Here is a 27,557-nt window from a genome sequence, read left to right as displayed (position 1 = left end):
GACAACTCGTCTGCTGTGCCTGGGGATGATTCTGGACACAGTTCAGAAAAAGGTTTTTCTTCCCGAAGAAAAAGCCAAGGAGTTATCTGACCTGGTCAGGAACCTCCTAAAACCAGGAAAGGTGTCTGTACATCAATGCACAAGAGTCCTGGGAAAAAATGGTAGCTTCTTACGAAGCAATCCCTTTCGGCAGATTCCATGCAAAGGGATCTGTTGGACAAATGGTCAGGGTCGCATCTTCAGATGCACCTGCGGATAACCCTGTCGCCGAGGACAAGGGTATCCCTTCTGTGGTGGTTGCAGGAGGCTCATCTATTGGAGGGCCGCAGATTCGGCATGCAGGATTGGATCCTGGTGACCACGGATGCCAGCCTGAGAGGCTGGGGAGCAGTCACACAGGGAAGAAATTTCCAGGGAGTGTGGTCGAGCCTGAAAAAGTCTCTTCACATAAGCATTCTGGAACTAAGAGCAATCTACAATGCTCTAAGCCAGGCGGAACCTCTGCTTCAAGGAAGACCGGTGTTGATCCAGTCGGACAACATCACGGCAGTCGCCCATGTAAACAGACAGGGCGGCACAAGAAGCAGGAGGGCAATGGCAGAAGCTGCCAGGATCCTTCGCTGGGCGGAGAATCACGTGATAGCACTGTCAGCAGTATTCATCCCGGGCGTGGACAACTGGGAAGCAGACTTCCTCAGCAGACACGACCTTCACCCGGGAGAGTGGGTACTTCATCCAGAAGTTTTCCACATGCTATTAAACCGTTGGGTAAAACCAATGGTGGACATGATGGCGTCTCGCCTCAACAAAACACTGGACAGGTATTGCGCCAGGTCAAGAGATCCGCAGGCAATAGCTGTGGACGCGCTGGTAACACCTTGGGTGTACCAGTCGGTATATGTGTTTCCTCCTCTGCCTCTCATACCAAAGGTATTGAGGATTATACGGCAAAGAGGAGTAAGACTAGTGGCTCCGGATTGGCCAAGAAGGACTTGGTACCCGGAACTTCAAGAGATGGTCACGGACGATCCGTGGCCTCTACTTCTGAGAAGGGACCTGCTTCAGCAGGGTCCTTGTCTTTTTCAAGACTTACCGCGGCTGCGTTTGACGGCATGGCGTTTGAATGCCAGATCCTAAAAGGAAAAGGCATTCCAGAAGAAGTCATTCCTACCTTGATAAAGGCAAGGAAGGAAGTCACCGCGAAGCATTATCGCCGTATTTGGCGAAAATATGTTGCGTGGTGCGAGCAGCGAAGTGCTCCGATGGAGGAATTTCAACTGGGTCGTTTTCCTACATTTCCTACAATCAGGATTGTCTATGGGTCTCAAATTGGGATCTATTAAGGTTCAAATTTCGGCCCTATCAATATTCTTCCAAAAAGAATTGGCCTCAGTCCCTGAGGTCCAGATTTTTATCAAAGGAGTACTGCATATACAGCCTCCTGTGGTGCCTAAGGTGGCACCGTGGGAACTAAATGTAGTTTTAGATTTCCTCAAATCCAATTGGTTTGAACCACTAAAGAATGTGGATTTGAAATATCTCACATGGAAAGTGACTATGTTACTGGCCCTGGCTTCGGCCGGGAGAGTATCTGAACTGGCGGCTTTGTTTTATAAAAGCCCTTATTTAATTTTCCATTCGACATAGGGCAGAGCTGCGGACGCGTCCGCATTTTCTCCCTAAGGTGGTATCAGCGTTTCACCTGAACCAGCCTATTGTAGTGCCTGCGGCTACAGACGACTTGAAGGACTCCAAGTTGTTGGACGTTGTCAGAGCCTTAAAAATATACATTTAAAGGACGGCTGGAGTCAGAAAATCTGACTCGCTGTTTATACTGTATGCACCCAACAAGTTGGGTGCACCTGCTTCTAAGCAGTCGATTGCTCGTTGGATTTGTAACAAAATTCAACTTGTACATTCTGTGGCAGGCCTGCCACAGCCTAAATCTGTTAAGGCCCATTCCGCAAGGAAGGTGGGCTCATCTTGGGCGGCTGCCCGAGGGGTCTCGGCATTACAACTCTGCCGAGCAGCTACGTGGTCAGGGGAGAACACGTTTGTAAATTTTTACAAATTTGATACCCTGGCAAAGGAGGACCTGGAGTTCTCTCATTCGGTGCTGCAGAGTCATCCGCACTCTCCCGCCCGTTTGGGAGCTTTGGTATAATCCCCATGGTCCTTTCAGGAACCCCAGCATCCACTTAGGACGATAGAGAAAATAAGAATTTACTTACCGATAATTCTATTTCTCGGAGTCCGTAGTGGATGCTGGGCGCCCATCCCAAGTGCGGATTATCTGCAATACTTGTACATAGTTATTGTTAACTAATTCGGGTTATTGTTTAGGAAGCCATCTTTCAGAGGCTCCTCTGTTATCATACTGTTAACTGGGTTTAGATCACAAGTTGTACGGTGTGATTGGTGTGGCTGGTATGAGTCTTACCCGGGATTCAAAATCCTCCCTTATTGTGTACGCTCGTCCGGGCACAGTACCTAACTGGAGTCTGGAGGAGGGTCATAGGGGGAGGAGCCAGTACACACCACCTGACCTGTAAAAGCTTTACTTTTGTGCCCTGTCTCCTGCGGAGCCGCTATTCCCATGGTCCTTTCAGGAACCCCAGCATCCACTACGGACTCCGAGAAATAGAATTATCGGTAAGTAAATTCTTATTTATTCTTCCATGAAACTATGCTGATGGCGTGTGTCAGTGTAAACTGCTTGGAGGTTATTAACAAAGAGCACTGTATGCACAGCACAGAACTGCTTGGTTTTCCTCTGATACTAGTGCACTAGATAGCCTGAACACTACATAAAGTTCTGCACTATTGTGAGATGCGTCTATAAAATAGAAGCACACCTAGATGGGCACTGTGTCCAAATATGTGAGAAGCAAAACTCCATCCTATCATTTCATTGCGATCCATTGTATTAAATTACATTCTCATTTTATTCTCCTTAAATACTGCTCAGTTTATTCTTTATTGCTTACATTTATGAGAATTAGATATGACATAATGGATGTTTGTGCCATGTTTTTTTGTTTTATTTTTCATTTTCTGGTAAAAGTGCTTCTCCATGGAACTACAATTGTATGCTTAAATTGCATCCTATTACAAGAATTGTACAAGACCTGACCTCCACAAGCTTGCAGCTGGTGCAAAACGGAATTCCTTCATCTTAGTAGAAGTGCGTGTCTTCCCTCTCCGCATTATGGCCCTCATTCAAAGTTGTTCGCTCGCTGGCTGCTTTTAGCAGCATTGCACACGCTAATCCGCCGCCCTCTGGGAGTGTATCTTAGTTTAGCAGAATTGCGAACGAAAGAGTAGCAGAATTGCGAATAGAAAATTCTTAGCAGTTTCTGAGTAGCTCGAGACTTACTCCTACACTGCGATCAGCTCAGCCCGTTTAGTTCCTGGTTTGACGTCACAAACACGCCCTGCGTTCGGCCAGCCACTCCCCCGTTTCTCCAGACACTCCCGCGTTTTATCCTGGCACGCCTGCGTTTTTCCGCACACTCCCAGAAAACGGCCAGTTTCCACCCAGAAACACCCACTTCCTGTCAATCACACTCCGATCACTTCAACGATGGAAATTCTTCATTCGGACGTGAGTAAATCTACTAAATTTTGAGCTAAAATACTTAGCGCATGCGCACTGCGTACCATGCGCATGCGCATTTTCGCCTTAATCGCTCCGTTGCGAAAATCAGCAACGAGCTAACAACTCTGAATGACCCCCTATGTCCCAATGGGGTAAATGTATGAAGCAGTGAGAGAGGAAGTGAACCGGTAGAGAAGTTGCCCATGGAAACCAATCAGCATTGAAGTAACATTTATAATTTGCATACTATAAAATTATACAGAGCAGCTGATTGGTTGCCATGGGCAACTTGTCCACTTTTATCACTGGTTCATACACAGCGTGATGTGTGCTGAGAGAGGGTGGAAATCTAAGCAATCTAGTCAGATTGCTTAGAATGTAAGCATGGATCTCTCCGTGTGTACCCCCCTTTATTCTGTGCAGGAATTTTTTGTTTACATTAGCAAATTAAGTTGCAGGGCACCAAAAGATAGCTATATGTTAAGGGCCCCATACACTAATGCAACATGTCCGTCTGACATGTCGCCGGCGATCACCCCGGCAGCCTCCCAGGGGGCAGGATCGCCCAAGATACATCGTATGCTGTCCTTTTACATACGATGTATCCTGAGCGATCCCAGACATGCCTGTGGGGTCAGACGTGATTGAATGTGCAGCACATTCAATCTGGAGGATCCAATGCTCACGAAAACGTGCATCGGATCGGAAACACCTCCAAAATGCCCAATTTCATCCGATATGTCGGGCCGAATGCCCGAAATCGGATGAAATCGGGCATTATCGTCCTAGTGCAGCGGTTCCGAAACTGTGTGCCGTGGCTCCCTGGGGTGCCTCGGGACACTTGCTGGGGTGCCCTAGGTTGGTGGTCCAGGACCAATTCAAATTATTCATGGTCAATATAATAGGCAAAACCAGTGCTGGTGGCTGCCAGTCATAAAATATGTGGCTAAACAGAAGCAATTTGTGTCCCTCACCACACAACTGACCCCAATGATGACATATAAACGCGATCTACTTAATGTAATATTTCTTTCTAAATTTCTCAGTAAGACATTTTTGGCCTAGGAGTGCCGTGAAAAAAATTCTGATATTCTAGGGCGCCGTGATTCAAAAAAGTTTGGAAACCACTGTCCTAGTTGTTAGTGCTTTGACTCAGAGAATGCTTAATGGCACCAGCAGTCTGGCCCCACACCGGCTAACCCCAAGTTGAAGAAACGTAAAATGGTGCTGTAGTCACGCTTAGGTCAGTTATGTTTCACTTTGGCTGTGGGCCTGGTCCAGTGTATGGCACGATGCCAGTAATTTGCAATTCATGCCAGCTGCTATAGCCATCTAGCTATAGTTTGCCAATATTATCCTCAGATAGAAAAAGAGAGGTACTCACCAACGCCAGGTCTTGGCGACTGCAGGTGAGATCTGCGCATGTACCGGTGCCGGCTGCTATTTGTAGTCTCTGTTCTCTACAGGTTAAATTAAGGATGTCCAGACATAGCCAGCTAGGTTATGGCCTAGTTTTCTGCATCACGCCATGCTCTCCTGACTGTGTTCTCTGTGTAACGACTCGTCTGATAACTCCGTTCTGGCTCACTCCCTGCTGTTTTGTCACTAGTTGCCTGCAACTTAACAGTGCTCAGCCTGCACTACTGCTATTTGTAATGTAGCGTGCCCCCAAGTGTATCTGACCATGGACTGTATCAGGCTATGCATGAACTATACCTTGTGGTTACATGAACATTACTATTCCTTCCACTGGGCCTATTGCTTATCTGTGTATGTACTATTAAGTAAACATATTCCGCAACGGATACCTGTTTTCCATGATACATCTGATGCTCAGTACAGCTGTCACTGCTGACTCCTGATCAGTTCATCCCTGTGGGGTTTTTTTTTTTTTTTTGGGGGGGGGGGGGGGGGGGGGTAGTTTTTAGATATTTCCAGTGCCAGAGGGCTTTTAGCCATTTAAGTCCTCCCTGTGGCACACTTGTGTTGCTAGGTCAGCGAGTGCTACTGGCTTAGTTATTTATTGAAGCAAAGATGGCTGTCAAATCAATGAATTCCTCAGGCTTGGATTATATTTAATGTTTACAAAGGATTTGGTCACATTTTAATCCATGTTACAAATGTCTGGATTGGCCAAAAACACAATCCATGATTTGGTACATCCCTGTTTGGTGTTCCAGCAGCATCTTTACATATTTTCTACATCTTGATTCACATATTGACCATTATTATGTTCTTGTTAAATCTGGTTTTACAGGTCTTTCTGGTGAATTTTTAGGCCGACTTGTAGGTTTGTAGAGCTCAGTGGAATCTTGTAAAGCCAGTCTCCACTCTTACCATCTCATTTAAAGTGGTCGTTCTGATATACACAATCTTGGGTCTCCCAAATTTTAGTGTGCACAATACATTTAGCCCAGTGATTTATTTAGCATGGCCAAATAGCAAAACTGATGCAGAGCATGCTGGGATGTGTAGTTCAACAACAGCTGGAGTGTCAAGGTTAGCCATCACTGAAATTCTAGCCCATGCCAGTAGAGAAAGCTTCCTACACCCTATGTGGAAGTAGCTCCCAAAAATAACTTTTTAGTAGTTGTCAATCTTTTAACAGTGTTGGAAGGCCTCAGTGTCGGTGACCTTTGTGTGCTTTTCTCATTTTTTTTTACAAATACATTTCTTCTTCCTTGTACTCATGTAATGGGTGTCCTTTCTCTTATACACCATCTACTGCATTGAGGTGACCCCATAGGATATTGGACCTCCACAAAAGATCATTATGTGTAGCTGACTGTAGCCCTTGTCCTGCCACTGTTATCTCTTGCCAAGCTATAACAGTAAGCACCATTGCTTAATTGGCACCAGAATGCTTATCCCAGCTCAGGTTTGCACAGCAAGAGGCTGATACAGAGTTAGTAGCAATAGCACCTAAGAATATAGATACAATTTGTGTTCCCAAAAAAAAGCCACTATATGGTATATATGCAAAGCTGAAATTGCAAAGCTGTACATTGCAAAATATGTACAGGTCATCATATGTGCTCAGATTTATGCCTCACGTACACTTTGTATCCATTTGTTTTTATGCCATAATCGCATCAGCTATTATATAGTACATCAATAAGACTGTCAAATACTTTTATATAATACATCAGAAACAACTCTCAATCTGATGTGTGGAAAAAAACAACAACATTTGTTTGAATGAATGCCCTAGCCAAATGTATGCCCAAAAAATAAATAAGCAGCCAGTCAGTGGTACTTTTGTCACCAGCCATTCACAAGTGGTTTGCTATTTCTGGTGAGTGGCATTATCTGCTAGATTTACCAGCCTTTGATGAACTGCAAAAAATGTTTGCTTCTCCAGGAAATATTTGTCTGCGTTCCAATTTGCATGTGTTCACATTTACGGCAACAAGCCCTTACTCTACTTGTCCTACGTTAGACTTCACACACAGGTTGTTGAACATCTGGATCTTTCCATATAGGTGAATGTATGTTTGCAGTGGGGCCCTAGTTATGTGGTGCCAACAACAACTACACAAACAGAGACTCGGTTAGTCTTGGTTATTGGAGGTGGTCATTAGAGGACCACATGCACGGTGATTAATGGACTATTTGGTCTGCACATTAGCCCTGTGTGTGTTCATCTCGGGTACCTTTACCTCCAGCAGTAATGTGTTGTATTGTCTAGCTTTATATAAAATAATATGCGGTTCCCATAATGTTTGAACAGTTCTCCTTCTCTTTCTTATTCTCCTTGGCTTGCAGCATGGATGCAGATGGCACACTCACTGTGGACTGGAATGAGTGGAGAGATCACTTTCTCTTTAACCCAGCGACTGACATTCAGGAAATTATCCGTTACTGGAAACATTCAACGGTGAGCTTGCACACAAGATTCTGACGTGGACAAATTCATTTAAATGCTTGGTCTTTTGTAGAGTATTCATAATGTTGCATTACAAACCATTTAAAAAAAAATGTCTAACATAAACCACATGACCTGGGATGTGGTATTTTGCACAGTGTGTGGTCTCGTGTCTGCAACAAATAGAATGAAAAGGGGTTTTTCTCTAGTCTACTTCATGCCAAATACTTATACAGATTTCTACTCTCAGGTGCTGGATATTGGTGACAGTCTCACTATCCCAGATGAGTTTACAGAAGAGGAGAAGAAGACCGGTCAGTGGTGGAAACATCTGGTAGCTGGGGGTTTGGCCGGAGCTGTGTCTCGCACAGGAACTGCTCCCCTCGACCGTCTAAAAGTCATGATGCAGGTATAGGTTCCAGTATTGTAGTCTAAGATTAAGGATATAATTAACAATAAAGTCCTAAAATCAATTTATGCTCATATGACAAGTTTCCATAACAGATTGTTCTTTGTCAATATAAGCCATATGAATTTGTACAACAGTAAGCACATCTAATGGCCCAGTAGCTTGTAGAACTGCCTTTAGCAGCAGTAACCTGACGTCTCTTAGTCACAATGGTTTTTTTTTTCTTGAGAGGAGATTATTTCCTCTGGCGCTACCCTATCTTTTGAAGACATACTTGTTCAGTCATTCTCTCTTGGTAGATTGGTGAATACACTGTATTAGAATTTGCCATACATCTGTTGTATTCTAAGTAATATTTTGGAGCATCATACAGCCTGAGGGTTGAATTTGCTGAGATTATCAGTCCTGAGACGGATTGGCAACTGCCTACAGTATTCTCTATTGGTAGATAATCTTTCTCATTGTTTTGAAATGGCCTTTTAACACAATCCAGACAGGAAAGCTTCTCTGAGACCATTTCAGGTGTCTTTTCTCCTTGCCCCTTACACAAATCCAAATGCTCCAGACCAAGCTTTTACACAGTGGTTGTAGCACTTCCTGATGATCAAATAATAGTGAGCATTGGCTGAAATTATTTCCCGATATGTAAAACGTACATGGCTTTCTAATATTGGCTTATTTTTTGTTCCGTAAATAATGACAAAATACTATTTGGTATGGGCTATTTGTTCTATAGAATTACAGTCTAATATTTTAGGACTTGGTAAGGGCTCATGACTGAGTGTATTTTATATAAGCCATAAATACAAAGTGGCTGTTGACCTTTTCTTTCTCTTGCTTCTTTTATTAGAAAAATAATAACTAGGGTCATTTAAGTTTAAGGTTCCAGAACTATATAAATATTGTAGTGTTGTATGTTTAGGGAAATACACATGTTGAATAATCACTTAACTTTGGTACCAATGCTGAAATAGCTGTAAGATAGAGAACGTTAAAGGTTTTGTTGACAACCATCACCTCCTGTGATGGTTGTCAACAATAGGTTTTCTTTCCAGAGCACATAAAAATAATGATGAATCTTTATATACGTCTTTCCCCCAATAGGACTCGAAGCACTTTACTAATAGGCCCTACACACTTGTCGAGGTGCCCGACGGCCGATACTCTGAACTCTGAACTTTAGGACTCTGCAATTTCCCCATTTTGTGTTATCTCTTCTAGGGGTAGACTGTTCCACCCTGGGTAATCCTACGCAGTGCGCCCAAGATGGCTGCTGCACCTGGTACCTAATACACAACCCTTGGAAGTTATTACCCAAAATGCCTACACCAATCATGCATTATTCTTACTGTGTGCTTAAGGTTTTCTTTTATGTCTGTGTGGCTTATCTATTGCTGTATTACTTACATCCTCTGTATTATGTGCATTGTTTTTAATGTCTGTAAAGCGCCTTGGGTCCTGGTGGAGAAAGAGCGCTATATAAGTAAAATTATTATTATTATTATTATTATTATTATTCTCACATGCTACAACACAGCACATGCTATATACTTCGGTAGCACAAATGATTATAGACATTATCTGTTTATATTATATCAATCTATCAATCATTAAAGAACTGAAGTGAATGGGGCAAAGGCTATGACAGTCCAACTGATTTCTCTCATTCTTCTGCCTGTGTCTGAGATGGAGATGAGCAATCTTTGCCAGTACTTAGAGTAATTATGGAAGAAAGCAAGCTGGAGATGGGAATTATATAACTAGAGGCATTACTGAAACACATACAGATGTGTCCTCTTACACTATGGCTTCAGTCGCACCAAGCAGCCCCTCTCAGTGCACCATGTCCCGTGCTATTCAGCTGCTCCTAGTGTCTTTCTCATGCAAAATGTGCATCTCATGTGTGCACAGATAAAACTGGAAGCGACAAAATTACTTTGGAATATTGCACTGCTTAATTTGCTGTGTGACATTTGTACACCTGTGTGCGAGTGAGCCTGAATCTGTATACAGGCTCAAAGTGTTATAATATAGGGGCCGATTTAGACCTGGTGCTGATGTGCAAAAATCGCTTTCTCGCACATCTACGATCAAGTCTGAATTAAGCCCACAGTGGCTGCAGCTTTTTCTCATGCCACGTTCCATTGTGTTTCATCTGCAACTTTGTACGGTTTTAAAACTAATTTCTCTGCAGTTACAGCCTGGTGCACTGGGAGTGGTGTTCTGTTGCATCGAAGATGCGAATAAGACACACACTTTAAAGAAAAGGCTCTATGCTTTGCCCCTCAGAGGCGTGGCGGGCATATCATGCTTTATGGCGTACTGAGGATAGGTGTATAAGGACACATCTGTAGGTCTTTAAGTTTTCACTCTAACATATTGGCTATAATTATAGATGAACAATGAGCAGTGAGCCTGAGACACTTAAGGTGCATACAAATGCCGATTTTGACTTTACGATTTCCCTTGAACTCCCCGGAGCCGAAAACCACGATATTGACTATCTTTATTTGCGATTTTGACCATGTGCAATTTTGACTAAGTGGTAATTTTGACTATACTTTGCATTAGATTGTACACAATATAGTCAAAATTGCCTTTCCTGCACAGTATTTTTTTTCTTGCGATACAGACACCACATGAGCGCGCAACGGTATTGCAAGCTGTATACACACTGGTGGTCATTCCGAGTTGATCGCTAGCTGCATTCGTTCGCTGTGCAGCGATCAGGCAAAAACAGCACTTCTGCGCATGCGTATGCGGCGCAATGCGCACATGCAACGTACTATTACAACGAACGATGTAGTTTCACACAAGGTCTAGTGAAGCTTTTCAGTCTCACTGGTTGCCGCAGAGTGATTGACATGAAGTGGGCGTTTCTGGGTGTCAACTGACCGTTTTCAGGGAGTGTTCGAAAAAACGCAGGCGTGCCAGGAAAAACGCAGGCGTGGCTGCGCAAACGCAGGGCGTGTTTGTAACGTCAAAACAGGAGCTGAACAGTCTGAAGTCATCGCAAGCGCTGAGTAGGTATTGAGCTACTCTAAAACTGCACAAAAAAACATTGCCGCCGCTCTGCGATTCTTTCGTTCGCACTTCTTCTGCTAAGCTAAAATACACTCCCAGTGGGAGGCGGCATAGCGTTTGCACGGCTGCTAAAAACTGCTACCGAGCGAACAACTCGGAATGACCACCACTGTGCGATATATGCCAACTTTTCTTACGATTTTGACTATATAGGGGGATATTCAATCACAGTCTGGTCCTCTCCGATGGAGAGGATCCGACACTTCAGTATTCATTAGCGGGCCGTTTCCCCTCCCATTCCGACCATTAATTTCCGCCCTCTCTTATGGGCGAAAATGAATGGTCGAAAAAAGGACCATTTTCGACAGCGACGGGGTCGAAAACACATGGATTCCGCTCATCCATGTGTTTTTCGACTTGTCGAATGTTCCGACAGGGCGGAAAAACAGCACTTCAATTTAATATTGAAGTGTCGGAAAGTTCAGATTATCGGCGAAAGTGACATTTTTCCACCCTGTCGGAACTTCCAACTGTGATTGAATATCCCCCATAGTCAAAATCGTAAGGTTACATCGCACAGTGGCCCTCATTCCGAGTTGATCGTTCGCTAGCTGCTTTTAGCAGCAGTGCAAACGCAAGGCCGCCGCCCTCTGGGAGTGTATCTTAGTTTAGCAGAAGTGCGAACGAAAGATTAGCAGATTTGCTCGAAAATCTTTTCCTGCAGTTTCAGAGTAGCTCCAGACCTACTCCTAGATTGCGATCACCTCAGTCAGTTTAGTTCCTGGTTTGACGTCACAAACACGCCCTGTGTTCGGCCAGCCACTCCCCCGTTTCCCCAGCCACTCCTGCGTTTTTACCTGGCACGCCTGCATTTTTTAGCACACTCCCGGAAAACGCTGGGTGGCAGCCCAGAAACACCCACTTCATGTCAATCAAACAACGAACACTCGAGCGACTGAAAAGCGTCGCTCGAGCTAGTGTACAACTACAAAGTTTTGTGTGAAAGTACTTAGCATATGCGCGCTGCGTACCATGCGCATGCTCATAAATGCCGTTTTTTCACCTGATCGCTGCGCTGCGAAAATCGGCAGCGAGCGATCAACTCGGAATGAGGGCCAGTGTGCATGCACCTTTAGATTGTTTGTGTAGAAGTAAAAGAATGCAGCATTTCCCTTGTATTTCTTATTGCTGTTTAATAAATGCGTTTGACAGTAGCAGCTTACAGCCCTCCATGCTGCATAGGTATTCACAGCTGACTCCCCAAGGATGCAGTAATGATACCTCATTGTGCACAGACTGATTATACCCTTCTCTTTGCCAGGTTCATGGGACCAAAGGAAACACAAACATGCTGGCTGGTCTGAGGCAAATGGTGAAGGAAGGAGGCATCCGATCTCTGTGGAGAGGGAATGGAGTGAATGTCATCAAAATAGCCCCAGAGACCGCTATGAAATTCTGGGCATATGACCAGGTAAGTAAATGTATACAGTACATATTCTATGCCATAAAATAGAGTACAATACTCTAAAGCTTTATAGTGTCCTGTGTAAGCCATTGTGTGATGCTATTTATGGTAAATCAAATGCACATGTAAGCCGCCACCAATACCACAGTGTCTTGAATGTGTTCCACTGTCCCCTAGTGGCTGACAGAAAAAGCAGACTATAGACTATAGACATTCTTAATAATGCAAATTGCATCATTAAGCCCCGTCCCTTTCTGCGGACCTGCAAATCTCTGCATTTTATCCATGGTGGGGGTGGGGCCTAATGGCGTGACTGCCCAGCCCCGCCTCCCAAAGTGGTTAGCAGAGAGGAGACCAACAATGTAGTTAAGTATGGCCAATTAGCTGTTGGATCCAAGCTAAATGCCTCTGCCTAACATACTGCAAATCCCACAACTGCAAGGTTTCTCCTATTCAATTGCAGGGGGAAATTGAGCTGTGGTAATTTCTATAGGAATTACCACTGGTTTTTTTTTTTCTCTGTGCACCAGAGCAAGTCTAAGGTCAGGAAAAAAATCCTAATTTTTAGGTAAAAATGTTGGGACTAGGTTTAGAACACCTGAACAAAGCAGCTACTTAAACCTTTTTTAAATGAAAAAAAATATTTTTCTTTGGGACAGTAATGAACGTTATTACTGTTACCCAATATTTTATTTTTAGGGTATAGGCTGTTCCCCAATTTAAAAAAAAATAAGAATCCCCTGGGTTTCAATCGAAAAAAAATAAAATAAATTGTGACCATTTTTTTTTTTCAGTTGAATGCCGTGGCTAACAGGAGCACGCAGTAATACAAAAAATGGTTGAGATAACCGTGTTAATTTTAGTGGCAAATTTCAAGCAGCTAATTGGATATTCCCCCATATGTTACTGGCCTGAAATGAACCTGAACATCCAAAAGATAATAGCTTTTATCGAAAACAAAAACAAAATAACAGCTCCGCTTTAGGTCATACATTCATAGATTTCTAAATTGAGAGCTACCTCACCTGGAGGCACCTCAGCGTCTTCCAGTATGGCACTATAATGATCAGCATTATCTCCAGCTATTGATCCCATATATGCCTTTCAGAATATTAATACACAGAATGGACATTTTCTAGACAAGAAAAAGAACAACACAAATTCCCCCTGCACTCTTCAACGGGACAGCAAAAGTGATACATTGATGAGTGCTGGGGGAGGGGGGGTTTAACCACTGCTACAGTGTGAAATTATTAAATATATAACTATTCTTGTAACTTAAACTCTGTTAAATATATAAAAAAAAAAACAAATAGTAATTATGTATGGCAAATGAACTACGGAAAATATGTTGAAATTAGTTTTGACCAATCGACTATCTGTATAATATACCTGGTATAGCATTCTACAATGAGCAGTTCCAAATTATATATAATTATAGTGGTAAGACGATCTATTGGTGACCAGAACTCCTGGGCCTGGAAGTGACATTGTGGGCACTCTAGTGAGACTTGGTGGTGAGATTTGCGCTGTATCCACCATGTCTGGACACCATGACCCCCAACACATCCCAGCCTCCACCAGCACAGAGATGGTGACCGGGGAGGACAGTCACTTTGTATCTACAGATGTGAAGCCGTGCTGCCAGGGTGTGTGTCGCTGAGGCCCGGAACTCTCATAGGCAGCAGCCACTGGGGGGGATTTTCCTGCTGAGGACGATGTCCACCTTTGCAGTGCTCCTGTGGGGGCAAATGGTCTGAAGAGAGCATGGTCATGCCTCCCGGATTAGGTCACGCTCCTCAGCTCAGCTCTTGGTGGCCTTGGTTCTCACCACTCATAATATGATGGTAATATTTAAACCGACGGCTACCTCCCGCCCACTCTAAATCCAGACAGTCGGCATGCAGACAAACAGGGACTATTCCCACTCGTGTGTGTGTGTGTGTGTGTGTGTGTGTGTGTGTACACGACACCCATAGAGTGGGAATAGGGGCATTGCTGCGCTTCCCCCCCCCCCCCCCCCCCCCACCCGCCAGCATTCTACCCCACGGGATCCTGGCGTCGGTATAGTGACCTCAAGTGCCGGTTGCCCATACCTTACCCCTGCTTACTTCTAGTCTGTAGTCTACATTTCTCAGTTTGTCATTTCAATGTATATGCATAAATACCGCACACTTGTGTTCTCTTGTTTCAGTACAAGAAGTTGTTCACCTCAGAGAGCGGCAAGTTGGGAACAGCTGAGAGATTTATAGCTGGCTCGCTGGCTGGAGCAACGGCACAGACTTCAATTTACCCCATGGAGGTATTCCATATCACTGATCTCTTGCTGTACTATGATATGTCCAAAACTAGTAACCCGGGAACTACTATTGTTCAGTACTTTATTTATCATACGTTCTCATACATCAAGCCTCAATATGACTCAATACACTATATGACGCCAGACGCCTGACGTCATTGAGCAGCGCCGAGCGGTGTAGCATAGTGTCTGTTTCTTTAAATTTGTGTCTTATTCACACTGCAGACGCAGCAAAACATCGCTCATTGCCCACATTCTTATAGATCACCTGCTAAGTCTGAGGGGAAAACTAGTGATAATGGGACACGGCAGAAAAGTACCTTTAGCATGCAATCATTTTTTTAAATTGCGCAATAAAAATGTGGGTTATAAAGCACTTTTCCTGTGCACCAGTTGGCAGTATTGTTCATTGTGTATAGAAAAGTTAAGGCCACCTGTGCTAATTTGAGGGAAATAGCAGCATACTGTAATTCTTGTCGCTCTCTAGGTTATGAAGACACGTTTGGCTGTAGGGAAGACTGGCCAATACAATGGAATGTTTGACTGTGCAAAGAAAATTTTGAAAAAGGAAGGTGTGCGAGCCTTTTATAAAGGATACTTACCCAACATATTGGGTATTATTCCTTATGCTGGCATCGACCTCGCCATCTATGAGGTAGGTTTTTTACAGGTTTTAAGAATATTTTTTTTTGCCCTCCTTATATGCTGCCTTATTTTTAATGAATGATTGATTTATACATTGTTTTTGCATGTACATTTTTCTTAATTAGAAAGTTTTATGTAGCACCATCTTGAGGTGCATGTAATGCACTGCTGTTTGGAAGGCCAATTAGGGTTTTAGACTTAAAAGCCACATATTGCATAATGTAAGTACACACAAAGGCCAATGACCCTGATGCATCCTGTAAGGAAGTGGTCAGATGTAGGACAGATAGATGGTAGATGTGTCAGGCAATGACCATGGGGGTAATTCAGACTTGATCGTAGATGTGCTCTTTTTCACAGACATGCGGGGGGACGCCCAGCACAGGGCTAGTCCGCCCCGCATGTCTATCTCTGCCCCGCCGCACAGGTACAAAAGCATCACACGGCGGCAATGCTTTTGTACCTGAAGAGCAGCTCCTGCGCGCTGGCAGGGAGCTACCCGTTGCTCTCCGGGTTGCAGTGGCTGCGAGTGACATCACACAGCCGCCACGGCCCGCCCCCCCCACGATCCGGGCACGCCTGTGTTAGCCATACCACGCTCCCAAAACGGCGGCCCAACGCCGCCAGCCCGCCCCCTTCCGCCCAGCGAACGCCTCTGCCTGTCAATCAGGCAGAGGCGATCGCTGGGCTGAGATGCCTAGCGCATCTCTGGCATGCGCCGGCACACTGCGGTCCATGCACAGTTCAGACCTGATCGCCCGCTGTGCAAAAACACACAGCTGCAATCAGGGGGTAAATTTACTAAGGTGGGAGATTTTTAGAACTGGTGATGTTGCTCATGGCAACCAATCAGATTCTCCTTACCATTTATCTAGCTGCTTATAGCAGATAATAGATATCATCTGATTGGTTGCTATGGGCAACATCACTAGTTCTAAAAATCTCCCACCTTAGTAAATTTCCCCCCAGGTCTGAATTAGCCCCCATGTCTGACCATGCATGCAGATATTCCCCATAGTGCTTATGTAGCTCCATCAAAATTGGATACCCGACCTGGATATTAATTGTCCATGTCCTTCACATTAGACCAGACATCTGTGTATGTATCTCACCAATCTGAGAGATCAGACCGCTTCTGACCAGCTTTAGGGTTGATTCAGTCCTGATCGTTGTTGGGCTGCTAATTTTGTTGTCTTGCGATCAGATAGTCGCCGCCTCCAGGGGGAGTGTAAATTTGCCGTGCAAGTGTGCAATCCTATGTGTACGCTGAGCTGTGAAAATCCAGTGTGTGCAGTCTGTGCGCAGCCCAGGACTTACTCCTCCAGTGCGATGAGAAGAGGCTGATCGGGGCCGGAGCTGACGTCAGACACCCTCCCTGAAAACACTTGGACACGCCTGCGTTTTTCCGAACACTCCCTATAAACGCTCAGTTACCACCCACGAACAGCCTCTTCCTGTCAATCACCTTGCAAATGCACAAGCGATCGGATTTTTCGCACCATCCTGCCACTGACCGGCGATGCCTGTTGTTGTTGTCTGACGTGCGTGCGCATTGCGGTGCATACGCATGTGCGATTAGGTCCTGATCACCCACTGTGCAAAAACGCACATCTGCGATCAGATCTGAATCACCCCCTAAAGGGGGGTACTCACGGGAGAGATGTGTGCTGAGCGATCTTAACACAGACCGCTCAGCACACATCTCTCCCCCCGCTCAGCACAGCGCGATGTGCTGAGCGTGGGGGAAAGCCGACGGGGAGCCGCTCACTTCACACAACGGTGAAGTGAGCGACCCGCTAGATTGAGCCTGCATGCAGCTCAATCTAGCATCGGCGATAGCGATGCGCGGGGCCGCGCATCGCTATCGCTGGAGGGCATACACACGGCAGATCCGTGCTTAAAATCTAAGCAATCTAGCAAGATTGCTTAGATTTTAAGCACGGATCTCTCCGTGTGTACCCCCCTTTAGTCTGCAGCACTAGGAAGAACAGTCTGAACATATCAATATGGCGACAAACACTGAAGCAGATATTGAGAGCTATTTGTTTGCTAGTTCTTTTAATCTGAATCTCTTCAATATAAAACTAAATGGAGCCCTTAAATAATAGATCTGTGTCTTAGTAATGCCTGAGATAGCAGGAGTTAATTTGATTTCTTCCTGGCAAAACTTACAGAAAGCTAAATTGTGTATCTTTACTAACTATTGTAGTGTTACGTTAATCTATGTATATTGCCAGGCTTCCGATATTTTCTGGTCTTTTGGACAGTGTAATGATAAGTGGTACCTCAGCTCCCCCGCCTTGAGGATGAAATAATCCCACATAGGTTTGGTGGCTCTGCCAGGAACTAACAGCTTGCATGCTTCCCTTTCTCCTGCCAGACCCTCAAGAATGCCTGGCTTCAGAAATATGCAACAGACTCTGCCAACCCAGGGGTGATGGTCCTGCTAGGCTGCGGCACCGTGTCCAGTACCTGTGGCCAACTGGCTAGTTATCCACTAGCCCTGATCAGGACGAGAATGCAGGCTCAAGGTGAGCACACTTCCAACTTATTGTTCAAAAGATGTGGTTCTGAGGGGTGGTCTTCAGTTTGCAGGCTGTCGGGATCCCGGCACACAGTATACTGGCGCTGGAATCCCAGCATACCGACACCTTTTCTCCCTCTTGGGGGTCCACGACCTCCCTGCAGGAAGAATAGATAGCGTGGCGCGCGTAGCGGCCACCGTGCCCACAGCGTGGCGAGCCCACAAGGGGCTCATTTGCGCTCGCCCAGCTGTCGGTATGCCGGCGGTTGGGATTCTGGCACCGGTATGCTGGCCGCCGGGAGCCCGGCTGCCAGCATTCCCTACTACACCCGTTCTGAGTGGATGCCAGCTTGCACTGAGATACCCCTAACTGTACCACGTGCCTCACTTCAACTTGTCAGTTCAGTACTGTGTTACACATGTTGCAGCAGAGGTGTTTACCCTTTCTGTAGTTCTGCAGATACCTTGAGGTCTCTTAAATGTTGGTTTTAATTTGTGTTTGCTAAAGATCTCGGTCGCTTGCAGGATATTAAATATAATACATGACTTTTGTGGGTGCATAGTATGAAATGACCCTCACATCTGAGTTCTGAATTCATCCTCACTAAGGGGTATTTTTCACTAAAAGTAATTGGAACATATTAACAGCAGCAAAACTGAATAAACAAGCACCAGGAGTCAGGTTGGGGCTAGCATTACTTGGCAGGTGGAAGATGCTCATATCACTGTTTGGAAATAGCTTTTCTGAAGTAAATATGAGTTTTGGTGGTCATTCCGAGTTGTTCGCTCGTTATTTTTTTTTCGCAACGGAGCGATTAGTCGCTAATGCGCATGTGCAATGTCCGCAGTGCGACTGCGCCAAGTAAATTTGCTATGCAGTTAGGTATTTTACTCACGGCATTACGAGGTTTTTTCTTCGTTCTGGTGATCGTAATGTGATTGACAGGAAGTGGGTGTTTCTGGGCGGAAACTGGCCGTTTTATGGGAGTGTGTGAAAAAACGCTACCGTTTCTGGGAAAAACGCGGGAGTGGCTGGAGAAACGGAGGAGTGTCTGGGCGAACGCTGGGTGTGTTTGTGACGTCAAACCAGGAACGACAAGCACTGAACGGATCACACTGGAAGAGTAAGTCTCGAGCTACTCAGAAACTGCACAGAGAAGTCTTTTCGCAATATTGCGAATCTTTCGTTCGCAATTTTGATAAGCTAAGATTCACTCCCAGTAGGCGGCGGCTTAGCGTGTGCAAAGCTGCTAATAGCAGCTTGCGAGCGAACAACTCGGAATGACCACCTTTGTCTGGTGAGAATAATATGAATTTGATAAAATAATCCCTCTACATAAATCGTATACAAAGTTTGAATAATATTGTTTAGCTGGATAATATTCCTAGCCTTCTAGAATCTAGGTATTGGCATCCACTGATAAGAGCTACTGTCCTTACTTAGGGAGAGATTTATCATAGTTTGGAGAGAGAGAAATAAAGTGGAGAGAGATGAAATACCAATCAATCAATCAGCTTCTGTAATTTTGGGTGTGGTTCATTGAGTCGACAGTAACTAGGTCGACAGTCACTAGGTCGACCACTATTGGTTGACAGTGACTAGGTTGACACATGAAATAGGGTGACATGGAAAAAGGTCGATGTAAGTTTTTTATTTATTTTTTTGTGTTGTTTTCTTTGTAAAGTGACCGGGAACACCAATTAGTGCACCGTGTCCCCTCACATGGCTCGCTTAGTTCGCCATGCTTTAGGCAAGGTGTCTCGCTCCGCTACCAATGCGCTCTGCACAGGTTACCGTTCACAATCGTAGTCCACGTGGATCGTAAAGTTTGTAAAAGTTACAAAAATTAAACAAAAGTGAAAAACTCATGTCGACCTTTTCATGTGTCTACCTAATGCATGTCGACCTAATGAGTGTTGACTTAAGTGATATCGGCCTAAAGACCGGATACCGTCATTTTACAGGATTTGTGTAAAAAAATGGCAGAATATCTCTACAAGCTTTGAACCCCCCCCCCTCTCCCCCCCCCCGTGATGTTGCTAACTCCAGATATTTTGCCAGTGTTCTGAAAGCATGTTATAGGCTTTATATATTAATGCAATTGTTGAATATAGTATAAAAATTAAATAATTGTCAGTACTTCTCTTGTGCATACTGTAATTTGTAATTGCATTCTCTTGCAGCATCTATAGAGGGCGCACCTCAGCTTAGCATGGGAAGCCTCTTCCGCAAGATTATAGCCAAGGAAGGTTTTCTGGGTCTTTACAGAGGAATTGCTCCAAATTTCATGAAAGTAATTCCTGCTGTCAGCATCAGCTACGTGGTGTATGAGAAGATGAAGGTGCAGCTTGGGATCTAGGACTGTCCAGCTTCCAGCCTTTACACTCAGGAACGTCAGCGTGTGCTTGTGTGTCTGTGTGATTTTGCGAGATGTACATTATGCAGCAAGTATGAAATGTGCTGCTGCCTTAATTGTGTATGTTGGGAACCTTTAGAGCTAATGAGCCATGGTGAAAGAAAACATTTTATGGGCTTGTACACACAGGCAACAGCAAAACATACTCATGTTAAAGAGACAAAACCTTGTACTTTGTACGTACACTGTAGTATACTATGTACTTAAATGAGTATGTCCATAGAACTCCATTATATTTTACAGTGTTAATGCTTCCGGGTGTAGTATAAGTGAGTGACTGGCGGGATCCCGGGGGCAGCATACCGGCGCCGGGATCCCGACCACCGGCATACCGACAGCAGGGCGAGCGCTAATGAGCCCCTTGCAGGCTTGCTGCGCGCACCACACTGCGGGCACGGTGGCCCGCTACACGCGCCACGCTATTTATTCTCCCTTCAGGGGGGTCGTGGACCCCCAAGAGGGAGAATGTGTCGGCATGCCAGCGGTTGGGATCCCGGCGCCGGTATGCTGGTCGCCGGGATCCCGGCCGGCGGCATACTGAAGACCACCCATGCTTCCTTACCTTGCAGCTGACATTAGAAAGTCTACATGTACAGAGCTATTTTCCCACATTATTATTATTTTTATTTTTGTTTACTATCCGCGCCAAACCATGTTTAGTAGGATTTAAAACATTCATCACAATATTTACAATGATTGCCTGTGTGCCCAACGCCTTATGGAGGATTATGATTTCATACTGTGGCTCCCTGTCCTGTGTCAGACCAATTTAATGCAAAGTGACATTTTACAATGTTTTGGAACTAAAACAGTTTCCTTTTTTTTTATATTTGTTTTGGATTTTTGATAACTTTTTGTAATTATGGCAGGTTTTTGTTGTTTTCTTATTTCAGTTTGTAAACTTTTTATGAATAGTCTATTCAATTTGGTGTAAAAATGAAATATTTACCAGCCAATACCAAAGAAAGAAGGGCAATGAGAAGTCAAGACGTACAAATGTTTAAAAAATGATTTCTGCATAGATCCAAAAGAGGGAATCTCCGTGTGTTACAGATGTACCGGGAAAAGCTGAGATATAAATAATGTACAATGTATAAAAATGTTGCTCAGTTTATAAAATAGGTATATCATTCACCATGTAGGAGAGAATTTCAGTCATCCGTATAAATCAGGCTTCTCTTCAGCCCACAATAATGAACGTCTTATATGTGTCTGGGTAGGGTTCACGTTAAAGTCCCTGTACTTGTGAATAAAACATTTCTAATGCAAGGGTTCTTTTAGCTTAGTTATTATAAAGGTTTATGTAACACAACAGGCTGCCTCACACCACATATCAACACTCCTCATTTTTCAGCAGCCGCTCTCAGCCAATCTTCAGACATTCGTATAATGGTAGATTGACTTTTGCACATTACAGTAAGTCACTGTCCTAGTTGTCCAGGAAATGTCCACACATCTCCTCTGTCCTATGACAGCATCTCACAAATTAGCATAAATCACAATCATTAGTCTTTGCTGTGGTACAACGAAGAGATTAAATATTCTTTTGATCCCAAAACACCAAAACTAAAAAAAAACTAAAAAAAATAGGGAACTCTGAGAACGTTGTGAGTAACGGAAGGGTCAGAGGTTTGTTGTGCTGTGTGATTCAGCACTATTTCATGCCCAGTACTCACGGCATGTTACTACAGTATATCGTCCACCCACAGTAGGCTTCTGGGGGAACAGAAGGTCATATACGTGTCCTAAACGGTCTTCTGTATCTCTTCCGTCCAGACAGAAAATATACATTTGCCCAATCTGAACTCCAGTAAAACAATAATAGAATTGTAACTGTCTTTGCAATTTATCTTGCCTGTTCATACACTATTCTTTACTTGGAATAAATACTCCACAGAATATATGCAATGTAGGGCTCCTGCAGGTAAAGTATTCAGCTAGTGCTGGTCCGTAATAGCTTTGTCACTCATGATTTATGGGGAGAGCCCCAAGTGCAGTTTTAGGCCTAGTGGTTCGGTTTTTTTATTCATGTTGATAGAGGGTATTTTTTTATTTTAGTTCCCACTCCCCTCTCGTCCAATTTCTTCTGTGACCTGCAGAAAATATAACTGCTCTTAGTAATCAGGATGAGTTGGTTCACAGATGCATTCCTGCAAGTGACAGGCTAAATCAAACTCACACCTCAAAACATGACTCCATATTCTAGTTCACCTGGTTTAATAAATTAAAACAACTCCCAAAACAAACATGGTGGTGTCTCCATTACATATATTGTATTATACTCCTTCCCAGGTAGCCTTCTTCTTGCACAGCTCCCCTGCTGTGTGAGGCCACCCAGGAGTGAGCATAGCACAATATGCTCTCAGGCAGAGCCTGGCGGTTGCTAAGCGTTATGTGCTGTCTTTCTATCTTCTCTTGTAAGTGTAAAAAGAAATCGTTATTTTTGTGTTATATACTTACATGGTGTACAAGGTACTATGCAAACAGCAAATCATGTCAACACTGATAGGCTGGCTTCAATGAAGAACATTTCTCGGTGACCAAAGTAATAATGTTAGGTTGATGTTAGTATAACTGTAAGGAACACTAGTAATCACACTTGCATCCATCTTGCCACTTTGTTATGTACAGTATATGATAAGTAAAAGTGTATGCAGTCTTGTGACTTATGAGGAGAGCATGATATGATGTATAAAAGTTATTTCCATGACAATGAATTTCCGCATGTTTATGTGCATTTTAATCTAGTTACATGATATTACCAGTAAAACACTTTGATAAATAAATCCGATAAGAGTGGACGTACAGGTGCCTTTTGCTAAAATTTGACTTAAAACCATTGGGGCAGATTCAATTCCACTTTTCAAAACCAGCAAACACAGCTTTTTGCTATTCAGTTGGAAAATTGCATTAAGGTAACACAGGTATCAAAGGGAGAAATTGCAGCTTTCAGTTTGCACCTCGCAGCAGCTTTGCATTTGCAGTCCTTAGCAATGCAAATACAGTAGGAGGTGCATACCACTTAATCCCTGCATTTGCGATTGCGACGGCTGGCTGAGTAAGCTTCAGTTTACTCAGCCTTGCTGTTGTAGTGCAGCTTGCGGGGCCAAGGTAACTGCATCTCTCGATGCAGTCCTTGGCCTCGCCGCTCCTGGAAAACGGGGGGACATGCCCCTGTTTTCTCAAATGTCGGCAGCCCCTCTCCGCAAACGCCTCTATCTGTTAATCAAGCAGAGACATTCGTGTGTTAGAGAAGATATTGCAGGACCCGTTCTGCATATGCGTGCGCAGTCCCCGAACATCGGCAAAGTGCACTAAGGATCGCTTTTGCGATCCTTATTGAATTAAGCCCTAATATCAGCAGAAGTTTCCCTGGCGACTTTCCCTGGCAACTGCTGCTGTTATACTGGCCACATTGATCAGGGCACGTGGGGGTGGGGGAGTTCCAAGGATGCAGAGGGGTGGGAGGTTCCTCTGAGATTGGCAGCTGCTGCAAGATTATCTCCCAGTGGGCATTTCTGACTGGTCGCATCAGATGTGACCATGTCAAGGAAACCCCAGACAAGTGATTAAATAGTAAACTGTCACTAAAAAATACTAATTTTTACATAATTTTCTCTAAAACGCACATACAGTAAATGGGGTTAATGAGGACATGTACAGATGCTTCCTCATACATCTCAATACACCATGCAGAAGGAGATGCCTTGTGCAAATGAGTCACTAGGTCCTACGCAACACCGCTAACGTCAGGCGTCTTTTATTGACAAAAATACATCTTTGTAGCAACGCAATGCGACTAGGACACACAGGAAGACTGCTGATTAATTAGACATATGACACTTGGATATTGTGTGTGACTGAGTCTGTATACAGAGCAGAATAGAACTCGTATTGGAAAAAAATGTGGCTGCTACATTGTAGCACTTTGTATACAGATCCAGAGACTCGTCACACAGTATATAGTGCCACATATCAAATTAATTAGCATAGTCTCCATGTGCGTTGAAACTACGATGCATTTTCGGCAAAAAAGACCTAATGCCAAAAGACTCTCACGCGACCTGGCATGTCAAGAGGCGCTCTTTGACTTGACTGTAGCAAAGATGTATGAGGACATACCATAACAGTACACTATATTGAGGTGTTGTGTTGATTGAAATGGGTTTTCGATCTTGCAAATGGTAGTTGCAAGTCTGTTTTTTACCAATATTAACTAACTTGTATATACTGTACATACTTATAATCATTATACAGTACATTTAATTGTGCCCCAAAATACTCTAAACACTGAAATATACATGAAGACTAGAATGTTTCCTTTATTAATAAAGTTGGCAAAAGACTCCTATACTTTTTAATAGTGATTAACAGTCTCCTACACTATCCTTATAGCCACCAGCTATAATTGTTTTACACTTTTTAGGGTTCAGGATGACTTCCCCATTCTCTCGTGTACTTCACAAAGTTCACACACTGTAGAATTGGGTTGGGTACGGGTTCCCAGCACTCAGAATACCGGTATCCCGACGGATCCCAACACTTCTAGGATAAGTATTGTAATCTTCTCTCTTCACTCACCTGACCCTCCTCGCTGCCTAACCATGACCCTCACCACAGCCTAACCCCCCTCCCGCAGCCTAACCCTAACCTCTTCCTGATACTACTTATATTCCAGATGTTGGCTGTCAGGAGACCAATGTCAGCATTCTGACAGCTGCTGAGATTCCGGCACTGGTCTTCTGACTGCCGGGATCCCGTGAGTCAGAGTGGCAACTGTATCTCACGGAATTAATGTGTGTTGCCCTCGACTTAACATTTCTATCCTAATTGCGCAAGCTGTTTATTAGTAATATTATCACACCAGATACATGGATTACTAATGCAATTTCACAGTTCGGAACATGGCTAATTGAATCTGCCCTTTGGTTTAACACATTTTGGTTGTTTAATTGTGCGTTTACATTATACAAGACATTATACAACTACTGAGAGAGTAGTTAATCATTCCTTGTCTGTGTTAGACCTACAGGTTCTGTTTACTATGAAAAACTGTCCAGGGCACTATTTTTGTAAACTCCCAGAATAAAATACTATTTCTAACAGTTGTATTTCAATTAAATAGTGAATTTCTAAATAAAATACTATCACTGTTTACTGTATTTCACAGTCATTACAGATTTAGACTATTCATTAAGTACTAAGAATAAATACAGCATATACCGGTAACTGATAACTGCAATATAACTGTAGAACCTTTTAAATACTATTATGTCAGTGAAGTTGTCACGTGTGTGTGTGTGTGTGTGTGTGTGTGTGTGTGTATTAATCCTTCTAAAGAGTGGAGAAGTGTAATAGTTGCCCATAGCAACCTATCAACTTATTGCTAGCATTTATCCATTACATCCTATAAGAATAATCGGTAGAAACTGATTTAGTTGCCATGGGCAACTTCTTCACTCTTTAAAATAATCGTTATGGTAGACTTACCGTTGACAACGCTATTTCTCCTAAGTCCACAGGATAACATTGGGATATGAGGTAGCGACAGCGGACTGGTACCAAATGATCAGAGCTTTCGGCCTCCCAGCAAGCAATGGGCCCGTCCCTATTTCCCCGCCTCCTAGCTCAGGAAAATCAGTTGTTTTTCCAAAGCTCAAGGCAGGAGCATCATAGAGAGTCCTAATCAGGTGAGAAGAACACACATGCACACACCTCAAAACAAGAAGGAAGAGGTTAGTGAGTGAAAGGATCCTCAAATCAGGTGCGTCAGGGTGGGATCCCTGTGGATCCTGTGGACTTAGGAGAAATGGCGTTATCAACGGTAAGTTTACCATAACTATTATTTCTCCGGCAGGGTCCACAGGTTATCCACAGGATAACATTGGGATGTCCTAAAGCAATTTAGTGGTGGGGACGCTCCTGTTTGGACAGGAGAATCCTTCGCCCGAATTCAGCGTCCTGAGAGGCAAAGGTATCCATGGCATAATGTCTAATGAATGTGTTAATGGAAGACCATGTGGCTGGCTTACATATCTGATCTGCTGAAGCACAACGTTGTGCTGCCCATGACAGACCTACCTTACGAGTAGAGTGAGCAGAGACATTAGCCGGAACAGGGAGATCAACTTGAGAATATGCTTCTGAAATCGTCATCCGAAGCCACCTCGCCAGTGTCTGCTTATCAGCAGGCCATCCTCTCTTGTGAAATCCGTAGAGAACGAAGAGCGTATCTGTTTTTCTGATGGCACTGGTATGATCCACGTAGATCCTTAATGCACGGACTACGTCCAACGATGCACCTCCCGCAGAAAGGTCCGGCCCCTGGAAGGATGGGACTACATTTTCTTCATTAAGGTGGAATTTAGACACCACCTTAGGAAGATACCCAGATTTGATTCTGAGAACCGCTCTAGCTGGATAAAAAATCAAAAAAGGAGGGCAACATAACAAAGCCCCTAAATCCGAAACTCTTCTAGCTGAAGCAATAGCCTGTAGAAAGAGAACTTTAGCTGTCAACCATTTAAAATCCACTTGTTTTAGTGGTTCAAATGGGGCAACTTGAAGGGCCTTTAGGACTAAACTTAAGTCCCAAGGTACTGTAGGAGGAACAAAAGGAGGTTGAATGTGCAGCATTCCCTGGAAAAAAGTGCGCACATCCTGTAGGTTAGCAATTTTCTTTTGGAACCATACAGTCGATGCTGACACTTGCACTCTCAAGGAAGCCACCCGTAGACCTTTGTCCATTCCTGCCTGAAGGAATGCTAAGACTCTGGAAACTCTGAACGACCTAGGGCCAAATTTCCGCGGTCACTGCACCATTGAATATAGGCTTGCTATATTTGGTGATAAATGTGAGCTGAGGAAGGTTTCCTTGCTCTGAGCATTGTTTGAATTACCTGTTCTGAGAATCCTCTTGCTTTCAGGATGGAAGTCTCAAGAGCCATGCCATCAAAGACTGTCGATCCAGGTGCTTGTGATAGCAAGGACCCTGAGACAGTAGATCTGGATGTTGAGAGAGTAGGAATGGAGCCTACATCGACATCTTCTGCAGATCTGTGTACCAATGTCTTTTGGACCAAGCCGGAGCTATTAGTATCACAGCGCCCTTTCCTTGTTTTACCTTTTCGCATAACCCTGAGTAACAGGGCGATTGGTGGAAACACATAGGCAAGACGATAGTCACATCTCACTGACAGGGCATCCACAAAGATCGCTTTGAGATCCTTTGTTCTTGACCCGTATGCAGGAACTTTGTTGTTCTGAAATGACACCATGAGATCTATCTCCGGTAAACCCCATTTGTCTACC

At 44.0% G+C, this 27,557-nt stretch overlaps 1 protein-coding gene across 3 annotated transcripts in view; it reads left to right on the top strand.

Moving 5' to 3' along the window:
• The window catches only part of SLC25A24 (solute carrier family 25 member 24), a 123,798-nt gene extending 98,447 nt beyond the window's left edge, over positions 1-25,351 (top strand). For all 3 annotated transcript variants that reach the window (XM_063940116.1, XM_063940117.1, XM_063940115.1), the window contains exons 5-11: positions 7,364-7,475; positions 7,714-7,872; positions 12,218-12,367; positions 14,556-14,663; positions 15,148-15,315; positions 17,686-17,836; positions 20,014-25,351. In XM_063940116.1, the coding sequence (XP_063796186.1) occupies positions 7,364-7,475; positions 7,714-7,872; positions 12,218-12,367; positions 14,556-14,663; positions 15,148-15,315; positions 17,686-17,836; positions 20,014-20,189 (1,024 nt within the window). In that variant the 3' untranslated portion in view covers positions 20,190-25,351. The remainder of the gene's footprint in view (positions 1-7,363; positions 7,476-7,713; positions 7,873-12,217; positions 12,368-14,555; positions 14,664-15,147; positions 15,316-17,685; positions 17,837-20,013) is intronic.
• Positions 25,352-27,557: the final 2,206 nt, after the last annotated feature.

The sequence above is a fragment of the Pseudophryne corroboree genome, chromosome 9 (assembly GCF_028390025.1).
Source record: "Pseudophryne corroboree isolate aPseCor3 chromosome 9, aPseCor3.hap2, whole genome shotgun sequence".
Lineage (NCBI taxonomy): Eukaryota > Metazoa > Chordata > Amphibia > Anura > Myobatrachidae > Pseudophryne > Pseudophryne corroboree.
The sequence above is the reverse complement of the archived record's forward strand: the minus strand, read 5'-3'. Positions and strand labels throughout refer to the sequence as shown.